The sequence below is a fragment of the Poromitra crassiceps genome (genome assembly GCF_964638095.1).
Source record: "Poromitra crassiceps genome assembly, chromosome: 18".
In the NCBI taxonomy this organism is placed as follows: domain Eukaryota; kingdom Metazoa; phylum Chordata; class Actinopteri; order Beryciformes; family Melamphaidae; genus Poromitra; species Poromitra crassiceps.
In genome coordinates this window covers 28,443,454-28,463,508 of record NC_139636.1, presented here as the reverse complement: position 1 = coordinate 28,463,508, position 20,055 = coordinate 28,443,454, and the positions used below count along the sequence as shown (strand labels likewise).

At 44.4% G+C, this 20,055-nt stretch overlaps 2 protein-coding genes across 2 annotated transcripts; one reads left to right on the top strand and one right to left on the bottom strand.

Moving 5' to 3' along the window:
* Positions 1–345: 345 nt before the first annotated feature.
* ddx11 (DEAD/H (Asp-Glu-Ala-Asp/His) box helicase 11) lies at positions 346–10,113 on the top strand (the record flags this gene model as incomplete). Its single annotated transcript, XM_083655148.1, has 27 exons — positions 346–474; positions 626–847; positions 1,012–1,098; positions 1,409–1,542; positions 1,651–1,705; positions 1,888–1,995; positions 2,134–2,224; positions 2,476–2,681; positions 3,174–3,248; positions 3,666–3,743; positions 3,869–3,915; positions 4,061–4,140; positions 4,275–4,316; positions 4,410–4,477; positions 4,590–4,628; positions 4,751–4,889; positions 6,677–6,811; positions 6,913–7,025; positions 7,110–7,182; positions 7,811–7,914; positions 8,033–8,182; positions 8,347–8,415; positions 8,653–8,761; positions 9,002–9,078; positions 9,170–9,248; positions 9,741–9,895; positions 10,020–10,113. 27 exons carry the CDS (start codon positions 346–348, stop codon positions 10,056–10,058), a joined length of 2,703 nt encoding a protein of 900 aa, XP_083511274.1. The 3' UTR covers positions 10,059–10,113.
* A 1,221-nt stretch (positions 10,114–11,334) lies between these two features.
* wash1 (WAS protein family homolog 1) lies at positions 11,335–19,924 on the bottom strand. The gene is given in 12 exon segments (XM_083654632.1): positions 11,335–12,164; positions 12,256–12,327; positions 13,791–13,952; positions 14,565–14,697; positions 14,699–14,736; positions 14,875–15,079; positions 15,244–15,379; positions 15,591–15,727; positions 18,004–18,150; positions 18,287–18,398; positions 19,036–19,176; positions 19,813–19,924. Coding segments are annotated over 12 exon segments (1,437 nt in total). The 5' UTR covers positions 19,821–19,924; the 3' UTR covers positions 11,335–12,018.
* Positions 19,925–20,055: the final 131 nt, after the last annotated feature.

The window sequence follows — 20,055 nt, the reverse complement described above, 5'->3', positions numbered from 1 at the left end:
TGACTGTTTTCATGTCTACGACTCGAGTGAGTATATAGCTTAACGTTACGTTAGTTCATTGTAAAAGTGGCTGCAATGTTAATGATCACCAGTATGCGTTAATAGAACTACTGTTACGGAAACTGCTGTTTGACGTAACGTTGCATGAAGGTCCCCGAGCTTATCTAGCTGTTAGCTTGTAAATAGCTGATATTGTCAATGGAATGTGTCGCACAAACAACCTAGCTACACGCTGTTCATAGCACCAAGGGACCATCTGGATGACCACATTTGAACTCAAATGTTTGATCTAGCATACAACGCTGATATGTTCCTCTGTCATCACCTATAGGAGCATTCACCAGGATGGAGAATGGCAGCCCCCAATTTCCATTTCCATACCAGCCCTATGACATCCAGGAGCAGTTTATGCAATCCCTGTATTGTGCACTTGATCAGGGCAAAGTTGGCATCTTTGAGAGTCCCACTGGAACGGTGTGTGTGTGTGTGTGTGTGTGGTGTGTGTGTGTGTGTGTGTGTGTGTGTGTGTGTGTGTGTGTGTGTGTGTGTGTGTGTGTGTGTATGTACACATCAGATTGCAGCAATATAATGGATTGACTTATGTGTTTTAAACCCTCTACCCCAGGGCAAGTCTCTGAGTCTGATATGCGGAGCGCTAACCTGGCTGAGGGACTTTGAGGAGAGGAGGCAGCAGGAGACAGCTGCTCTGCTGCAGGGAGGAGAAGCAGTCCTTTCCTCCTCCTCCCCTGCTCCTCAGTCCTCCACTAGCTGCTCCTCGGCAGAGCCTGACTGGATCACTGACTTTGTGCAGAAGAAGGAAGAGCGCGACATGGTGTCCAAGCTAAAGGTAAGAGTTGGTGTCTAGAGGTTTCAGATGTGACCTCAACATGGATCTCTGAAAATGCTTAACCTCCGTAGCGACTTAAATATATGTGTGTGTGTGTGTGTGTGTGTGTGTGTGTGTGTGTGTGTGTGTGTGTGCGTGTGTGTGTGCGTGTGCGTGTGTGTCAGGACGACGAACTGAAAAGGAAGAAGAGGGAGGAACGATTGGAAATTATCAGAAACAATGTTCAACTTAAGTATGCGATGAAAAGAAAGGTAAGAGGTCTTGCACATTCTGGGATTGATTGTACTATGAAATATTTTTGTGTTCACATGATCATTAGGAGTCTCTCAGCCAAAGTCACCATGCCCCTTCCCGTGTTAGGCATACGAATGAACCAAGGGATTTCATCCGCCATTTATTTTCCCATACATTTTGTAAAATGCTTACGAAAATAGTTTTCCTTGGTCAAACCAAGCGATATTTGAATTAGGAGAGACCATAGAACATTTCAGAAGGCCGGGGCATGACTTTGACTCTCTATCTATATGACCGTGTGTGCGTGCGTGCGTGTGTGTTGTGTAGACCACTGAAGAGGATGAGGCAGTCAAGTTGCTCCAGCTCAGTAAAGAGGGTGCAGAGGAGGCGTCGGGAGATCCCGAGGAGGAGGAGCTTATCGTCACATATGAGAGTGATGATGAATCCAAGACCAAGAGCAAGTAAGGACAGCCAGTTAACTTACAACTACATCAAAGTGAACTGTCATAGCAAGGAATGGAAATGGACAGACTCCTATGACAACTTGGTGTATTTCCTCACATCAACAGATTGGGTGCTGCTGAGGATGATGAAGATGACCTGGTTGAAGAACATGTTACAAAGGTGTGTGTGTGTGTGTGTGTGTGTGTGTGTGTGTGTGTGTGTGTGTGTTATAGTTGTCACACGGTAGCCCAGATTTGACTCCCTGTAAGAATGAGTCATGCTGATACCAAGCCCAATAATAATGTATGTGTGTGTCATTATGTTACCCTGAGGTAAAATTACCTACGTATGCTTTTGATCAGATTTACTACTGCAGTCGCACTCACTCCCAGCTGGCCCAGTTTGTCCACGAGGTTCAAAAGAGCCCCTTCAGCAAAGACATTAGCCTAGTCATACTGGGCTCACGGCAGGTACGTGTGCAAACATGCACCTTCATTTCAACCCTCCTCACACAGATATATACACTCTACAGTGGACCGGAAGCACTGTTGGTATTCAGTCAGTTTCCCTTGTTGAGCACAGTAATCGTAAGCTTGTGTACTTTGCAGAATCTATGTATCAATGACGAGGTGCTTCGCCTGGGCAGCGCCCAGCGCATTAACGACCGCTGCATGGAGCTGCAGAAAAACAAACGCGGCGGTGAGAACTACTCGCACACTTATCTGACGCTGCCAGCCGGGGGCGGTATTGTGTTCACAAGACACGATGTGCGGGTTTGTGAAAACAATACCGCCCCCCATCTGGCAGTGTCAGGTTAGTCACATACATTAGCTCCAGAATACTAGCTAGGAGCTTGTACTGTATCTTTCTGGAAATGTATACAAGATTTTCCTACGTTTCCCTGGGATTTCTAATACTTATATAGTGCCGCCTGTCCTTCCATCCCATAGAGAAGCAGCATCAGGAGGAGGAGGGCGTGAAGCGTAAGCGGGGCCCAGCGAAGAGTGTGTGTCCCTACGTTGGGGCTACCGCGCTGCAGGGCCTGAGGGATGAGGTGCTGGGGTCAGTCCATGACATAGAGCACCTCCTCAGTCTGGGCAGGAAAATGCACGCCTGTCCTTACTACAGCTCACGCCTCGCCATTCCACCTGCACAGGTAACACGATTCAAGATTTCAAGATTTTTATTGTCACTCCGTAGTACAAGTATCACGTGTGAAATTCTTGTGCTGTAGACTCCGTTACAACATAGTGCAAAAAATAAAAAAATAAAAACAAGAGGCAACAAGCAATAAAGCAGTAAGACACGCCACAGACAGTGGCGTATTCACTGCACATATGTGCAAATGGCATGAACATACTTTAAACATAATTAAACATAATAACGTTCTGTATTATGATGTGCACACATCAAGGAGCCGAACTGGTTGCACAAAGGGACGGCTAGCAGTTGGTCCATTCTCCTATCGCCTTTATAATACCACATTGCACTGTTTGTTTTTTATTGTGTTTTTTTTTGCACTAGGTGGAATGCCAATCAAGATGAATTGAATTGAAGACATATGCTGTCCACTTACAGTATGTGTCTTTTTCAAGTGTATGTAATGTCAACGATGTCATTTGTATGCTGTGGTGTTGTGTCTGTGTAGCTGGTGGTGTTGCCTTATCAGATGGTACTTCATGAAGCTACCAGACGGGCATCAGGGATCCAGCTGAAGGGACAGGTAGGGTCGGGTCGGGTGTTGTATGGATCTGATCAGTTCTGGAATCTAATCATAGATTTGTTTCCTTAGCAATCTTCAGTACTACTTTGCATCAAAATCTTATGGGAAAAGTATTGTTTCTGAAAATACCCCAGTAAAATTGATAGACAGTACTAGTAATCCTAAGTAGGTCTAAAAAGTGGGAAATCAGGGCATGCAGTAGTGATCTTTTGAGATAAAAAATGTAACCGCATGACCTGTATAATGGCAGGAGTGGGGAAATTTAAATAATTTGGGTGCCTATTGCCTTTTTTTTTTTTTTAAGCAGATCCAATCATTCGAATTTGAATGGATTTTTCATGGTGTATTAGTGAGTTGATGGTCTGAGTGTTTTTTTTCCCCAATAAGTAAGTGTGTGTGTATATTTTTTTTGTACAGGTGCTGATCATAGACGAAGCTCACAATCTCAGTGACACACTCTCCTGTATCCACAGCTCAGAGCTCACAGGAGCACAGGTAAACACACTCACATACAGTACATGTTATCTACATTTATAATCCAGGTCATGTTGTTCTTCTTATATGTGATTTGAAGTTAATGTTCCTTGTGATATGCTAAAAATGGGATCTCCTTTCTACAGCTTTGCCGTGCTCATTCTCAGCTCACTCAGTATTCTGACCGCTACAGGCGAGTATGCCCAGACACACACACACACACACACACACACACATGCACTTATCCACGAAATAAATGTAGTCTTCACTCCCCTGACTCTTGGTAAACGTAGTCTTCACTCCCCTGACTCTTGGCGCTTATGTGTCTGCAACCTCAGGAGCAGGCTGAAGGCAAAGAATCTCCTGTACATCAAACAGATTCTGTTTGCGGTTGCGGGGTTAGTCCGGGCGCTGGGAGGTAAGTGTGTTTGGGCTCAGTTCAGTTTTTGTTGTTGTTGATTATTCCCAGTCGGCACGTTGTTAGGGCTGGAAACAGTGTTGTTGGACTTTATGGCAGTTCTGGTCATGGTGTATGACCTGTTATCCCTATAGGTAAGGTGGAGCAGAGTCCACAGAGCCAGACGATACAGCCAGGTCAGTGCAAAGAACACGCGCACACACAAACACACTTTAAAATACGTACGCTGGCTGCATTTGCTAACCAGTCGTTTCTCTTTTTCCCCTCAGGAACAGAACTGCTTACCATGAATGACTTCCTCTTCAAGGCCCAGATCGACACTATCAACATGTTCAAGGTAGGTGACAGTATTATCGTGCCATAATAATCATTCTATTACTGTGACTACATACATATCACAACCACACATTTCTCTCTGCCTCTTTCTCTCTTTCTCACTCTCACTAAAGTTACACAGATACTTTGAGAAGAGCATGGTCAGCAGAAAGGTAAGTGGCGAGTGTCTGTGTGTATTATCTGATGTATTTCCTCATAGTGAATAAATATGGCAAAGTGATATAACGTTACTGTCAAATGAAATGTGTAATTACCATGTGGCTTCTCTCTTCAGCTCTGTGGCTTCATGGAGAAGTACGCAGGTACAGGTGTGAATCCACACACTCATACCAGCTCAAACAAAGAGAACCGACGCACAGAGGGCTTAAACCGCTACCTCCAAACACTGCAGAGCCGGCAGAGCGCTGCACCAGGTCAGTATTTTGGAGGAACAAACGGTCAAAGCGTATTATGGAGACACGCAGACACTGGAGACTTGTTTGGCATTATGATAGGGGTTTTCAAAGTCTGAGACTGTGGGCCTCCCCTCAGACAAAGCTTGGAAAAATGTGACCCCGCCTCCCCCATCCCATAGACCAGGGGTGGGCAACTATTTTTCATGGGGGGCCACATGAGAAACACAGATTGTTGCCGGGGGCCGAACAAATATTGTCATGCCGTAACCCATGGATGGGCAACTTTGATGATAGAAAGGGCCACAAAAAAATGTCCTCCCTACCAGATTTTGCTGAGGGCTGAACAGCGCCAGCGCGAAAAATTTAGGGCATTTGAAGCCAGGTTTAGAGGAATAACTCATTTTAAATTAACAGTTGTGATGCAGTCTTAACCACCAATATTTGATCCTTTTCTCACTCACTCCTACTGTATGTCACCACCTGCTCTCCCTGCAGGGCTTGAAATTAACTTTTTTCACCACCTGCCAATATGGCTGCTAGATTTTAAAGTTACCAGAAAATTAGAATTTCCAATTGCCGAAATGTTTTTCTTGAAATAAACCAGAATATGAGTTGGTTAATTTAAGCATAAGTATCAGTAAGTGGCCCGGGATTCTCAAAGCCTGTGTTGAGGGTCACACAAGAACAAAAATGCACTCTTGAAGCTAAATAAATCCAAAACCAACAAGTTAATTATTTAAATTTCTACTTCAATGTAGAACAGACATTTCTTACACATGAGATTACTTTTAGCCTTTTAGTCATAAATATTATTGAAAGATAGGCTATTCCATATTCCAGACTGAAATGCTATAACAGAAGAGTATTGGCCAGAATGACATGAACATTTGGACACTTATTCAGCGGGTATCTTGCATGTTGCGTTCAGGTGCACTGTAAAAAAAAAAATATATATATATATATATTTTTTTTTTGCAATTCCATCGCGGGCCGCATGTATGTTGCCCATGTATGCCATAGACACTCAATTGAGCCAACATAGACATACTTCACACTACAAAAACAAAAAGATATGTCTGACCGCATTTATTAGGTTCTGACTCTGACTCTGGGAAAGTGGGAAACACAGTAAAATTCCCAAAGTGTATCTCTGAACTATCTCTTTAACCAAATTACACACACATTTAGGCTATTCTATGTGATCTCCTCTTGATAACTAATGTCATAATGACTAATGTTATATTTTTTACTTCCATTCACTGAGCCTCCCCTGAAACTGGAGCCCCCCTGGGGAGGCCCGCCTCCCACTTTGAAAACCTCTGAGATAATGTGTGTATATATGTATCATATTATGGAGACACGCAGACACTGGAGACTTGTTTGGCATTATGATAACCATCAAATTGTTTATTCAAACATAATGGGACCATGCTGAAAAAATGCTTACAAAGCTTAATTTCAGCCACAAGAGACATTGTGGCAGAATAAAACATTGTAAGATGACCTGAAATTCCTGTTGCTTTTGAATAGACAGTTTGTATAAAGACTATGCACCGGCTAGTCCAAGCAGATTGGCCTACTACTACAGTACCTACTACCTACAAATTAACTGTCAAAAAAGGTTAAAATCCCTGATGATCTGTGATGAATGTCTGTTTTTGGTTACGTTACCCCATGCACTTCAGTTGCACATTGCGGACAGAGATTGTGCAAATTGAGCTTTCTTACACAGACATTACTGTTCACTATCCTCCATATCGTAGAATTGAACGGTAAACAACCTCTGTCTGTTCCTTTGTGTGCAGTTTCTTCAGCAGACCAGCAGGGGTCTGCAGAGGCGGAGAAGGTGTTGTCTGCATCTCCTATGATGCAGGTGGAGGGTTTCCTCATGGCTCTCACCACCAGCAATACTGATGGCAGGGTGATGGTGCACAGACAAGGTACCGATATAGACACACACACACACACCCACACACACACCTGTAGGACTAATGAAACCTGCGTGCTTCAGTGTCTCTGCACTTTCATGTTTTGTGTGTAGGCACTTTGTCAGAGAGCAGCATCAAGTTCCTGCTGTTGAATCCAGCGGTGCACTTCACTCAGGTGCTGAAGGAGTGCAGAGCGGTCATCATTGCAGGAGGAACCATGCAGCCTGTGAGTTATTTAAGTCCACTGAGCAAAAATAAACCGTGCTCTTGCCGTCAATATTTTTTACAATTCTAAAAGATGTGTCTGTAGGTTTCAGACTTCAAACATGAGCTGCTGTTTTCTGCCGGGGTGGGAGAGGAGCGTATCGCTGAGTTTTCCTGTGGTAAGTGGACCACTTAATAAGACACTTAATAATAGTTTGTGTATTTTTAATGTCCCGTCTCAATGACTCCTTTATCAATATTTGTGTTTGTGGGAAATTTAGAAGAATGATGGGATGCTTGACAAAACCTTATTTATAAACTGTTTTTGAAGAATAAGTACAGCCTAATTTTCAACTGAAAAATTATTATATATATATATATATATATATATATATATTAGGGGTGCACCGATCACGTTTTTTTGCCACCGATCGCCGATTCCCGATCGCCTATGGGAAATATCTGCCCAACCGATCATCGACCGATTACCGATCACCGATATATAAACTCCTCAAAGAAAGTTTGGAAACGTTATTTTAGGTCGATTATTTCTCCCCTTTAATAATACCAATTGGCATTGTATTTTATATCGTTGGAAAGCCTGATTAATGATAGGGCTTTTTTTTTTTTATTATTATTATTATTTTTTTATATATATATATTATATAAAAAAATTGCCGATCGCCGATCGCATATTTGAGGTCAAAATCGGCCGATACAGATTGCTTGCCGATCGATCGGTGCACCCCTAATATATATACATACACTGTGACTATATATACACATGTCTGATATGTCTGTCTGTAGGACATGTCATTCCTCCAGAGAACATCCTTCCCCTCGTCCTGTGCAGCGGTCCATCTGGTCAAGAACTGGATTTTACTTTCCAGAGTAGAGACACTCCACGCATGGTAACACATTATACACTTTGTATTTTCTTACAGCGAAGAACCAATAACCTGTAGTATTATGGGATGTAGCAGTATTTTCACCGCAGCATCGTAATTGTGTGTGTCTGTCGGTTGACAGATGGACGAGACGGGCCGCATTCTCTCCAACATTTGCAACGTGGTGCCAGGCGGCGTCGTGTGCTTCTTCCCTTCTTATGAATACTCGAGGCGGATCGTTTCCCACTGGGAGGCCGGCGGAACTCTGGCTCGTCTGGCTAATAAGAAGAAGGTACATGAGCTCTTTGTTAGAGAGCGCAAAGGGCCTTTTCCCTACGGGGATCAATAAAGTCCAACATTATTATTCTAAATGGATGCTGTGTTTCAATGTGGAGCGAGATCTTCTCTCTCTCTCATCTCAGTGCGATATATAACCGTGTATAATGGTCTCTTTAGATCTTCCAGGAGCCAAAGAAGGCCAACCAGGTGGAGCAGGTGCTGAGCGAGTACTCCCGTTGCATCCAGGTGAGACTGGCATTGCATCGATGACACTCACATTTGCCCCTCGACACATGGCATTATTAACAGGTTGATCTGGTGCTGATATGATCTGATCTGATATGATCTTTTGTGATCATCATTATGATATGATAATTAGGATTATCATATTATTACAACTGTTATTTACAATTACATATGATATGTTACAATACGATATGTTAGCGCCGACGCGCTCTTACCCCCCCGTCTCCATTTTGTTAGCGGTGTGCCACGGACGGCGGTGGACTCTCAGGGGCGTTGCTGTTCTCTGTGGTTGGAGGAAAGATGAGTGAGGGCATCAATTTCTCAGATGACCTGGGCAGGTGTGTGTGTGTGTGTGTGTGTGTGTGTGTGTGTGTGTGTGTGTGTGTGTGTGTGTGTGTGTGTGTGTGTGTGTGTGTGTGTGTGTGTGTGTGTGTGTGTGTGTGTGTGTGTGTGTGTGTGCGCGCGCGCGTGTGTGTGTAAACTATTCCTGGCACCTGGACAGAAGCAGCAGCAGCTATACATCAAATATATAATACTGTTATATGCTCTGTGTGCCTTCCTGCATGCAATGATGACAGGTGTGTAGTGATGGTGGGAATGCCGTATCCCAACATCAAGTCTCCGGAGCTGCAGGAAAAGATGTCCTACCTGGACAAACACTTGGTGAGACTGATTCTTGCGTCGTCCACGTTGTGTCTCCCCAGTAGTCTCTTTGAGCCCCGTGTCTCATCCCTGTTGTGTCTCTGCGTTTCAGCCTCACAGTGGAGGCAAGCCGCGTCCCGGCCAAGCACTCATAGAAAACCTCTGCATGAAGGCTGTCAATCAATCCATAGGTAACGAAGGAAAAACGCTGACAAACGCCCACATTTTCGCAGCTCTGGTTCCAGAAGAGAATTCCCCGTTCGTTTTCTCCATAGATGTTTTGAAAAATCCTTATATAAAGTTTTAAGCCTGGAAACCAAGCCAAGCAGCCAAGCTACTGAATTGTGAGTGACCATAAAACATTTCACTTGGAGCAAAAACATTTATTCTCTCGCTCTTTATTTGTTGTTTTTGCTCAGTCAAATGTTTTATGGTCCACCACGATTCAATACCCGGCTGGTTGGCTTGGTTCCAGGCTTAAAACTCTTTATATAAGGATTTTCTTGAAACGTATATGGAGAAAACGAATGGGGAATTCTCTCATGGAACCCGGAGCTGTGAAAAAGTGGGCGGTCACTGTTGAGCTCTATTCATAAATAATGGTATGATCTTTGAATGCATAGGTGGTCAGACACTATGACTGGTATTTACTGGACACTTTATTTCACGTCATCTGTCCAAAGGGAGAGCCATCCGTCACCGTGGCGACTACGCCTCCATTGTGTTGTGTGACAGACGTTACTCTCGACCTGCTACGATCTCCAAACTCCCCAACTGGATCAAAGATGGAACTCGCACACACACAACCTTCGGCCCTGCTTTTGCTGCCTTGCGGAAGGTGAGGCGCGCGAGTGCACTTATGTATATTATGTACAGTACTGCACGTACACACACACACACAAATCACTATATCTGAGAAAAATGCATATGACTTATGAAACATGTCCATATCTTCCTCTCAGTTCTTCATGGATAAGAAACGGAAGCAGCTGCAGCCATAGTTTGACTCCGAAGAGGATCGGCTGACGTTCTCCAAGTTCAAGACAAGACAAAGGCAGCCTGGGTCAGGAGAAACTTTGTGAAAACCCAGTGGAACAATACTCCCTCAGTGCCACCCAAGAGCAGTAACCCTGTTCCGATTAAAAAGGAATTACTGGAGAATGATTTGGGAGCATGTTGAGTGCTGTTGTAATATAAGTTAACTATCTCAAGATTGTATGTTTGTCATGTTTAGATATGGTGTTTTTCAATATTTACAGCCTTGAATCTTCTGGATGAGATCCTGAGTTTACCAAGGAGGTGGCCGTCACACCTTCGGGTGGTCTGAAGTTCAGCAGCCAACCAGGGAGGCTTGCCCCCCTTCTTCTTCAGGATTTCACAAGTTATTTTTTCAACATTTCAGCTTCTGTTCATTTCTAATGGAAGATCCAGTTCTCCTTCATTATCCCCTGGGCCGAGTTCAGCCCCAACAACAGGTAGCAACACATTTATTTCAACGGAAACAGTGGTGCGTTGAACACCGTTGTGTTATGCAAGTTTTGCACCGATCTGTTGGATCCACTGTGCACTGAATGGCGGGGTTGCACAGCGGTAAATGCACCGTGTACCACTCTAAATGACGGGGTTTATATACACCTCGCTGCTGATTGGGTAACACCTGTGACAGACCGACCAAGCCAGAGACAACGTACTTCAAAGCACCGTTGCACACCGTTTCAAGGAAAACGTGACGTTCAACCCTGAAACTGTTGCAACACGGTGTGCACCAGTTTGTGATCGAACATGCCCCTGTTTTCTACCTCCACCGACAGAGAGGGCCAGAAGGTCATTGTTTTCGCCCATTTGCCTGTCTCTCCGCAGGATATCTCAAAATATTATGAATGGAAAAGGGTAATCTTAGCCAATTTAGAACTGATGAACTTCCCATGCCTACTGGCCAAAAGGGCGCATGGCCAATCACAAAAATGCACCTAACTGCCAAACCGATCCACGCAACACCACAAGTCATTGTACAAAGGTTGTGGAGGTACAGCATTCTCTCTACCCAGTGCCCTCTAGTTTGTGTTGTCCTGGTTCCATCCATGGTTCAGATGTTTGGTTAATTTGTGTTGTCCTGGTTCCATCCATGGTTCAGATGTTTGGGATTTAACCAGACACATGGCTTTGGAGGCCACACTGCAGACAAAGAGCTATTCACGAGGTTAAGGCAGGCTCATTTGAATCAATTCCTGCAATCTTTGATTATTCAAATTCTGTTTTCTAGATGTTGGAGAAAAAAAGTGTGTGCTTTAAATTATTGACTGGAGAAGACACTACACAGAATACAGACACAGTACTTGAATAGGCATTCATTTGACTGATTTATCCTTGAAGACATTTTAATATTAATAACATTCAATATTGGATAGTACATAATAATGCAAATATTTATTTAAAACCAATTTATTTTATGGAAACATTAGGCAAATGGTTTCTTTCAGAGTATTACGGTGGATCTAAAATGTTATTCACTTGATTAATCTGATGAAAAAATAAGACCTTTGTATTACAATGAATATGCTCTCAATAAATTGTTAATCATTTTTGTTTGAGTCATGTTTTGGTCATGTGCTGAGACAAGACCACTGCTCTCATATACAAGAGATGAGTTCCACATAAAGATGGACACTGATCACTGCATTTTATATTTTCAGATTGCACATAGGAGGCGGGCAATCAGCTTGAGACATCATTAGGCCGAGCAGTGCCCATTTGCACTGATGAAGCCTCTGTTAGAGCAAAAGAGCGATGTCCTTTTTAGGAAGCAGTGTTATGATGAAGTATACTTGAGCGATCCGAGGACATGAAGTCCCTTGGAACACAGAAATGGATCCGTGTGGCAGCAGCAGCCTCAAAAGCTCTTTAGAGTTATCAGTGCTTAGCGTTCATTCGTTTGCGATTGGCTGGACGGCTTCCATCGCGTCACGCCTCCCAGTCGTCCTCGTCCTCTGCCGTGGGCCCCGGGGCGGGGAGTGGTGGGATGACATCTGACATACGGGCAAATGCGCCACCGGTGCCAGCAGGAGCGTCACCCGGCTCTCCACCTGCTGGACCCTTTCCAGAGATGCCTGGAGAGAGAGAGAGCAGACGGCAAATATGTATGCAAAGCCAGCCAATCAGCGGCATCAGTATTCTTACTGTAACTTTGCCCTTTCTCACCTTTCCTGCGCATGGCCAGTTTATTAAAGAGATCAAACATAAAGTCTCCTCCACTGGAGGCCGCTGCCACCGCTGAAAGAGAGAGAGAGAAAGTATAAAACATGCAGCAAACAATTTGTACTTTTCAATCGGGGCAGAGGATCCATTTCTCAAATTCCAGATACCCATCGTATGCATTGAAGCCGAGTTTGTCATTACAATGACACAACAAGGCCGGTATTATAGTTAGTTAGTAGAAGCAGCCCGGATGTACAGTCTAATAGCACAGAGAGATGTACACTAGGGGTGTCACGATACACTAATTTCACAATACGATACGATACACGATATTGGGTTCACGATAACGATACGATACGATATTTTAACAATATTCTTTTTAACAAAAGTAAATAATTTTTATGTATTTATTTATCATTTATTTAACCATGTGAGTCCCGTTGAAATCGAAACCTCTTTTCAAGGGAGCCCTGGGAAAATACTGGAAAAATAGTCTTTCATTTGAAATACACAAAATACAAAACAAATGCTGTTTTTGGAAATTGTTATTATAATAACTATAAAACAACATGGAAGATAATGCTTCTCTTGCAATAGAATGTGTCACACTGTCACAAACTAAATGTTTGTTGCATGGTGAAAGAAAAATAAAGTATACAATCTATTTCTTAAATAACTCATGCTCAATGGTCCCTAAACTTATGTAATCTTATGTACCCCTTGAGCTGTTTTGCCATGCCAGTAGTAGTCTACCCCCTCACTCATGCGTGTTGATTCTGCTAAATTTGTTCTATTATTACTATTATTATTCAGGCGCAAAAAAATTTTTTTTATTTTTTTTACGATATCATTTTTTCTGACGATACGCATATCGTGACGTTTGGATATCGCGATATATCGTGCGACGAAATATCGTGACACCCCTAATGTACACTTATGGAGAGTGAAAAGCGGTGACGGATACCACGGCAAACTCAGAAACTACTCAAAGAACCTTCACTTACAGTAAATGCCCTGTTTTGGGATGAAAACGGTGACACTGTCACCTAAAGGTGACTAGTTTGCATCCCTGATAGCAGCTCTTACCAAAAGTTCAATGTTCGGCTGTGTGACCTTAACTGGAAATCATGAGGAGGAGACACTGTCGGTAGAAGGTCAGAGCCTTTAATAACAGACTGTAGCCAAGTCCGCCTTTCAATGAAGGTGACATTTATGAAACAAAGGTCACAGAGCCATGGGCTGAACTAGAGCGCTGGCCTGTGTGTGTGTGTGTGTGTGTGTGTGTGTGTGTGTGTGTGTGTGTACGTGTGTGTGTGTGTGTGTGTGTGTGTGTGTGTGTGTGTGTGTGTGTGTGTGTGTGTGCGTGTGTGTGTACGTGTACACAAAAGCTACACTGACACGGGCGAATGCAAACCAAGGAGCGGTCACGCTCCACATTGATTGCATGTTTCTTTCATCAGTGTTAAAAGCTGCACGCTGTGGCCAGTTAATAAAACATGAGCAGAGCCACATCCTCCTCGCTCAAACGTTCTCGTCACCTTGATCTTGCTCTTTCTGTTTCTTCTTCTCCATCTTGCGCTCCTTAACGTCGCGTAACTTGGCTTTGCCGATGCCTCCGGCGTTGCGGATGGACTCCAGGAGGTTGGCGCGGCCGCCGCCCGTCGGCTCGACCACCTGGCTGGGAGCGCCGGACACGGGGCCTGCGGAGAGAGGGGAGGAGGGAGACGGTGTGTTGATGTTCCTCTGGGCTTTTTCACCCAACAAGGTCAATTAGGTTCTTCTCACAGAGTGATTGAAGAGAGAGAGTTGGCACCAACGAGTCCAAGTCCAAAATGCTTGATCATCACGTGACCAGATTCTGATTCTGATTCTGATTCTGACTCACGTAGGCAGAATTAACAAGCGAGCAGTCCCTCCCACAAAGGAAAGAAGAGATAAATGCAACCTACCATGGTCCCCACGCATGGCTTCAATAAATGCAGTCCATGCCGTAATATCTTCTACTTTAGCACCATGCATAGGGCCACCGGCATCTCCATGACAGCCAATGCATAAAATAAAGCTGATAATGATATACAATTTGATTCTGAATTCTGGTTATCCTAAATACAACAAATGTACCTTGAAAGGGTAAAGGCGTCTTTACCCTTTCAAGCTACATTTGCTGTATTTAGGATAACCCTGACTACACACTACCTCAAAATAAAGCTGTATCATTTTAGAGAATTTCATGAATACTACGGTCATACACAGCCACCCCCCCCCCCCAAAAGCCCATTCTGAGCCAGGAAAAACGCTGTGACGACACGTACCTGAACTTGCCACTCGAGAGACGTCTGCGGGGCTGTCTGCAGGGGGAGGGGGGGGAGGCGGAGGAGGAGGGGGAGCTCCTAGAGGGGTAGTGGGAGCGAGGGGAGGCTCAGGAGGGGGAGGAGGAGGGGGGGGGCGGGGGAGGAGGTGGAGCTGCCGGTTGGAAATGAGATCCTGAAACAAACGGAGAGGAAATCTGTGCATCAAGAAACACACAAACAATAAGACGGTGACAGAGGTGTGTGTGTGTGTGTGTGTGTGTGTGTGTGTGTGTGTGTGCGTGTGTGTGTGTGTGTGTGTGTGTGTGCGTACCAGGCCCGTTGCTCTCCTCTAAGACCTCGGAGAAGGAGGGCAGCTCGGGGATGTTGTGTGTGGGTCCTGAGGGGGCGAAGCCGGGTCCCAGGTCAGCGCTGTAGGACAGGTCGTCTGCGATGCCCGGCAGGTCAGGCAGGTAGGACGGCACATCTATCTCAGGCACCTGGCCCAGGTCTGGGACATAGAAATAGCTCTCCGCTGTCTGTTGGAGGGGTGGCGAGGGTTACGAAAAATATTGATTGATCACTAAACCAGAATGTATCGTCGCCAATTCCGATTGTATAAAAAACGATACAGCGATAACAATAGGAACTTCTATTGATATCGAGAACGGTTTTTGAGGCGAGAGAGGGTGTTTTGAGGTACCTGTCTCTCCAGTTGCTCTCTCTTCGTAATGGATAGTGGAGCGTCAAACGGCTTCGCCTGTTTCTCCGTCTCGAGAGCATTGTGTGTTTTCGTCACTGCTCCCGCCAGAGGATCCAGGAACACATACTTCTTATACCTGCAGACACACAAACCATAAGGAACCAAGGACACTGAAATGAAGCCTTAGTGCTAATAATGTGTGTGTGTGTGTGTGTGTGTGTGTGAGCTGTGCGCACGTGCGTGCGTGTGTGTGTGTGTGTGTGTGTGTGTGAGCTGTGCGCACGTGCGTGCGTGTGTGTGTGTGTGTGTGTGTGTGTGTGTGCGCGCGTGCGTGTGCGTGGACTCACAGGTTCTCCGTGGTATTAAAGAGTAGCAGGGAGCTGACAGAGGAGATGTTGCGGGGCAGACCGCCCAGACCCTCCTCCGTCTCGTCCTCAGATCTCTTCTTATTGCTCACACACACTGGGAAATACAGCAGCTTCTCCTGGAAGACAGACAGACAGACAGATATGAAGGAGATGAAGACGTCGCTCGTGTCACCTAAAACTTTGAATCATGCAAATCATAAAGGCCACGCGCATGCACACGCACTGCAATACCCAATTATGGTTAGGGACAGCGTTTCTTGAATAATGTATTCCTGCACCAGAGAAAATTGCCAGCAGTGTTTTCATTTTTCTATCACACGTATATGCGCGCGCACGCACGCACGCCACACACACACACACACACACGCATGCACGCACACGCCTGAGCACACACAGCAGAAAATATGCTGGTTGAAGGGAAGCCTGTGGTGTTCAAAATCAATAATGCAAGAACTTGCTACTGAGCTGAGGCGTGCACGCACACATTCAAAGGTGCTCTCTGAAAAGAAACAAACACACCTTTACAGCCTATTCCTCTCACTAAGACCCAGTGACAGACACACACTGACAAACTAGGGGAAGGCTTTTTATTGTGAAGAACTTAAAGGAAATGCAATGTTTAGCCGTGACATTTTGACCATTAGTGACTAGTCCTAGTCACACGGCCACATCGATGCTGCCGCTGCTTTGCAACTCAAGACGAGCGCATCATCTGTCATATAAGGCACTGCAATGATGACATCATATGCTTTAAGAGCAACAAGCGCGTCATCTGTCATATAAGGCACTGCAATGATGACATCATGCTTTAAGATCAACAAGCATGTCATCTGTCATATAAGGCACTGCAATGATGAAAATAATATGCTTTAAGATCAATAGCGACTTCAGAAGACATTACAGTTGTGTTTGCTCAGAGTGCATGTAATGGGATACTGCCAGTGTCCATCCAGCAAGCATCATATTTGGGGTAAAAAATGGCAAGCTGGTAAAAAGGAGGATTGATCCCTCTGCTCTGCTGCGACACATCTTCTGACCTGTGAAATAACCTGCTCTCTGACCCACTCAATGTGCTGTGCAAAAGCCAGAAAATTGGCATTATGGGCAATGTAGCATTTGATTAACTTGGTGCCAATGCCAACATGTATGAAATAATATCTGCGCTATTTGAGCTATAGCTGGATCATAACAGGCAAAAATGAAAGGACTTGTTACTACGGTAATCATAACTGAACACCTGCTTATCTAAATAATAATGATGATAATAATAATAATAATAATAATAATAATAATAATAATAATAATAATAATAATAATAATAATAATAATAATAATAAATGTACGCTTGCAAAATAAATTACATTAAATTAAATTACATATAGTATGAAATAAGACCAGCACTTTGCAGGTACCAAAAGTAGTAACAACATAAGTTAACCCCTAACATGAAATTTGGTAGAAGGTGATAAAAGAGTGATAAGTACAAACTAACCATCCCTCTATTTATCTGTGTTCTGCAGCAGCAGCACTTCTAACAGTCAGCAGCTGTACAAAGAGGCCTCCCCCCCCCCGATTTTTATCCCCCATTAGTGCTAATTTAATTTATTTATCCTGGTTGCTACTCCACCCTCTGCCGATCTGGGGAGAGCCGAAACTGGCTCCATGCTTCCTCCGAGACATGGGCAGTTAGCCAGCCGCTTCTTTTCACCTGACAGAGGAAGCTTCACCGGTAGGACATAGCACGTGGGAGGTTCACGCTATTCCAACCAGTTCCCCTCCCTCCGAACAGGCGCCCTTAACGACCACAAAGAGGGCTTAACACCAGAGCCGTGTAAGAAGAGTTGCGACATCTCCATTCACTCCAATGGACCAGTTTTTTACTCTCAAGAGTTCCAGGAAGTAAGGTCCTGGATTAAGCAGCACTGTCGAGTTGCCGCAAAATGGACAGTTTGTGTTGTACTTTAAAAGTTTTTTTTTCTTTAATCAAATTGTACATTATCAGCTTTATTTTAGCATGCAAAAGTAGCGCGAGACCCATTCCTGGCTGTTCATTGGCTAATGAGTCTCGCATTTTGGTCCTCCACTGACGCCACTCTCTCTCTAGAGGACACTACTTAACACCATTAGGTTGTGAGCAGACTGCCTTGACCAACATGCGATCACACATTTGCCTTCTAATTTCTATTATTCAGAGCTCTATTGCATGCATCTCGAGCTTCATAAGCATTGTTCTACAACACTTAGCACTTAAGAGCCTAAAAAGCATTTCAACATTGGCTGCTAAAGTGCTCCTCTTCTACTTTTTTTTTTAATGTTTGCATAATTGCAAAGAATTGCACTATCAAAGAGCCCAGCGGAATCGCCCACTTTAGTGTGAATGCATTTATCTCACCTGCAAGGCCTTGTCATCGAGGGGCCGGAGTTTGTTCTGTATTCTGTAGCGGGGGCGAGTGTGTGAGGAAGGGTCTGTGGCCCCTCTGAAGATAGACGAGTAGTCCCGAAGTCGATCTGGGGCTGGGTACTTAGCACTGGAGAATACCTACACACACGCGCGCACGCACAGACACACACACACACACACACACACACACACACACACACACACACACACGTATTGCTGTATATCATGGTTGCAACATGTGAAGCTGCCTTCAAAAGTTGAGGTGCTGTGTTACCTTGGTGGCCTTCTTGCTGCCTTTGATCTTGTCAATGCGGGCCTGGGCCAGTCTGATCCGGTCAGTGACGGTCTGCAGCTGCCGGCGGTTCTGCTCCACGCTCTCAGACACTCTGGAGACAGGCAGCACACGTTAACACACTCATCCACGCTCAGGAAAATATATGTCTGACTCGGAGCATATGCAGGAAGGTGAACGCTGCTCACAGTGCGTTAGCTCACATGAGTATGAAATTGATTTTCAATCTTCCCTGTAGTCACAGTAAGAAGCATCTCATGTATAAACCATGGCACTCGTGGTTCATATTGCTCTGAACATGTCGCTTTTTTATTGTAGTTTAATACAAAATGGTTCCTACTAGTTGGTGTGTATTAATAAGGATGCATCGATATGACAATTTTGGCCGATACGATAACTAACATTATATTAATTAACATATTAACATGACTGTTTATGGCTGATAACCAATATTAACATAACATTGCTATTTATGGCTAGTAACTAATAATTTACAGATGTCGATATCATCTGGATAAAAACAACAACATACTAAAAAAACACATGTAAAGTTTGTAAACACGGACCAATACTGATATATTAAAAAATTACTAACATTGGCTGATACCGATATATGATTGCTGACATATTGTGCATCCCTAGTGTGTATCCTGTGTGTGTGTGTGTGTGTGTGTGTGTGTGTGTGTGTGTGTGTGTGTGTGTGTGTGTGTGTGTGTGTGTGTTGGACTTGCCTGCTAAATATGTCTGTAGAGATCGTCTCTAAGTAGAGTAGTGCATCTGCTATCTGGTGAATAGCCTCCTCTCTCCTCAGGTCTGGCTGGATGAGGGGCACTGAGTACACCTGGCCCTCCAGGCAGTGCTTCTGCGTCATCCTGGGGGAGGAGGGAACAGTGAACGAACAGGGAACAGTGCAAGCTGCTGAAAGTGTTCACCAACACAAAGGCTCCATAAGGTTTGATCTGCCTGAAATGAGAGTGAAACTGTCCATGTGTGGCTGGCTATTCCAATGCTTTTACAGTTTCAATGTACTAGTTAGACCAAAGCCACCAATATCTTGATAATGCCATTTATAGTCAAAATAGAAAAGTGTGTGTGTGTGTCACCGCCACCCCCCCCCCCCCCCCCCCCCCCCCCCCCCCCCCCCCCCCCCTACACACACACACACACACACACACACACACACACACACACACACACACACACACACACACACATTTATCGAGCTCATCTGACTCACGTCACATGACAATGCTGGAACATAGGAACAGCGAGCTAAATTAGTACACAAGTGTTATTCCTCGTGGAATTTGGTGCGTATACTTTAAACGTTTAACTAAGGACACAAATAACATTACTTAGTCAAATCATTTCGCTTTCCCAATCAATCTTAGCATCCATGATGCTAAAGAAGGGTCCGTCGTAAGCCTTGATTGCACTTTCGGGACAACCAACGCCGGCGAATCACACAAGATATTGCTAACGCATTTGTTCTGTAATAAACGTCTTACCTGACCATGGGAAATATCTAATGTTGGCGGTTGCAGTCTATTTGGGGGAAGCTGTCAGACAGAAGCAGCGACCTAGCTTCTTCTTACAAAACAAACAGCTACTACTTCCGCCTTCCCCTGGCACGTGACCACCTTCAAGGTAAATGCTGCGTTCACGTGTTATCGGAAATCATGCGGAGCACAATACGATCTCACGAACTAGTGCTGCTTGTTTATTTATTAATCTCTCAAGACAGATTTTCG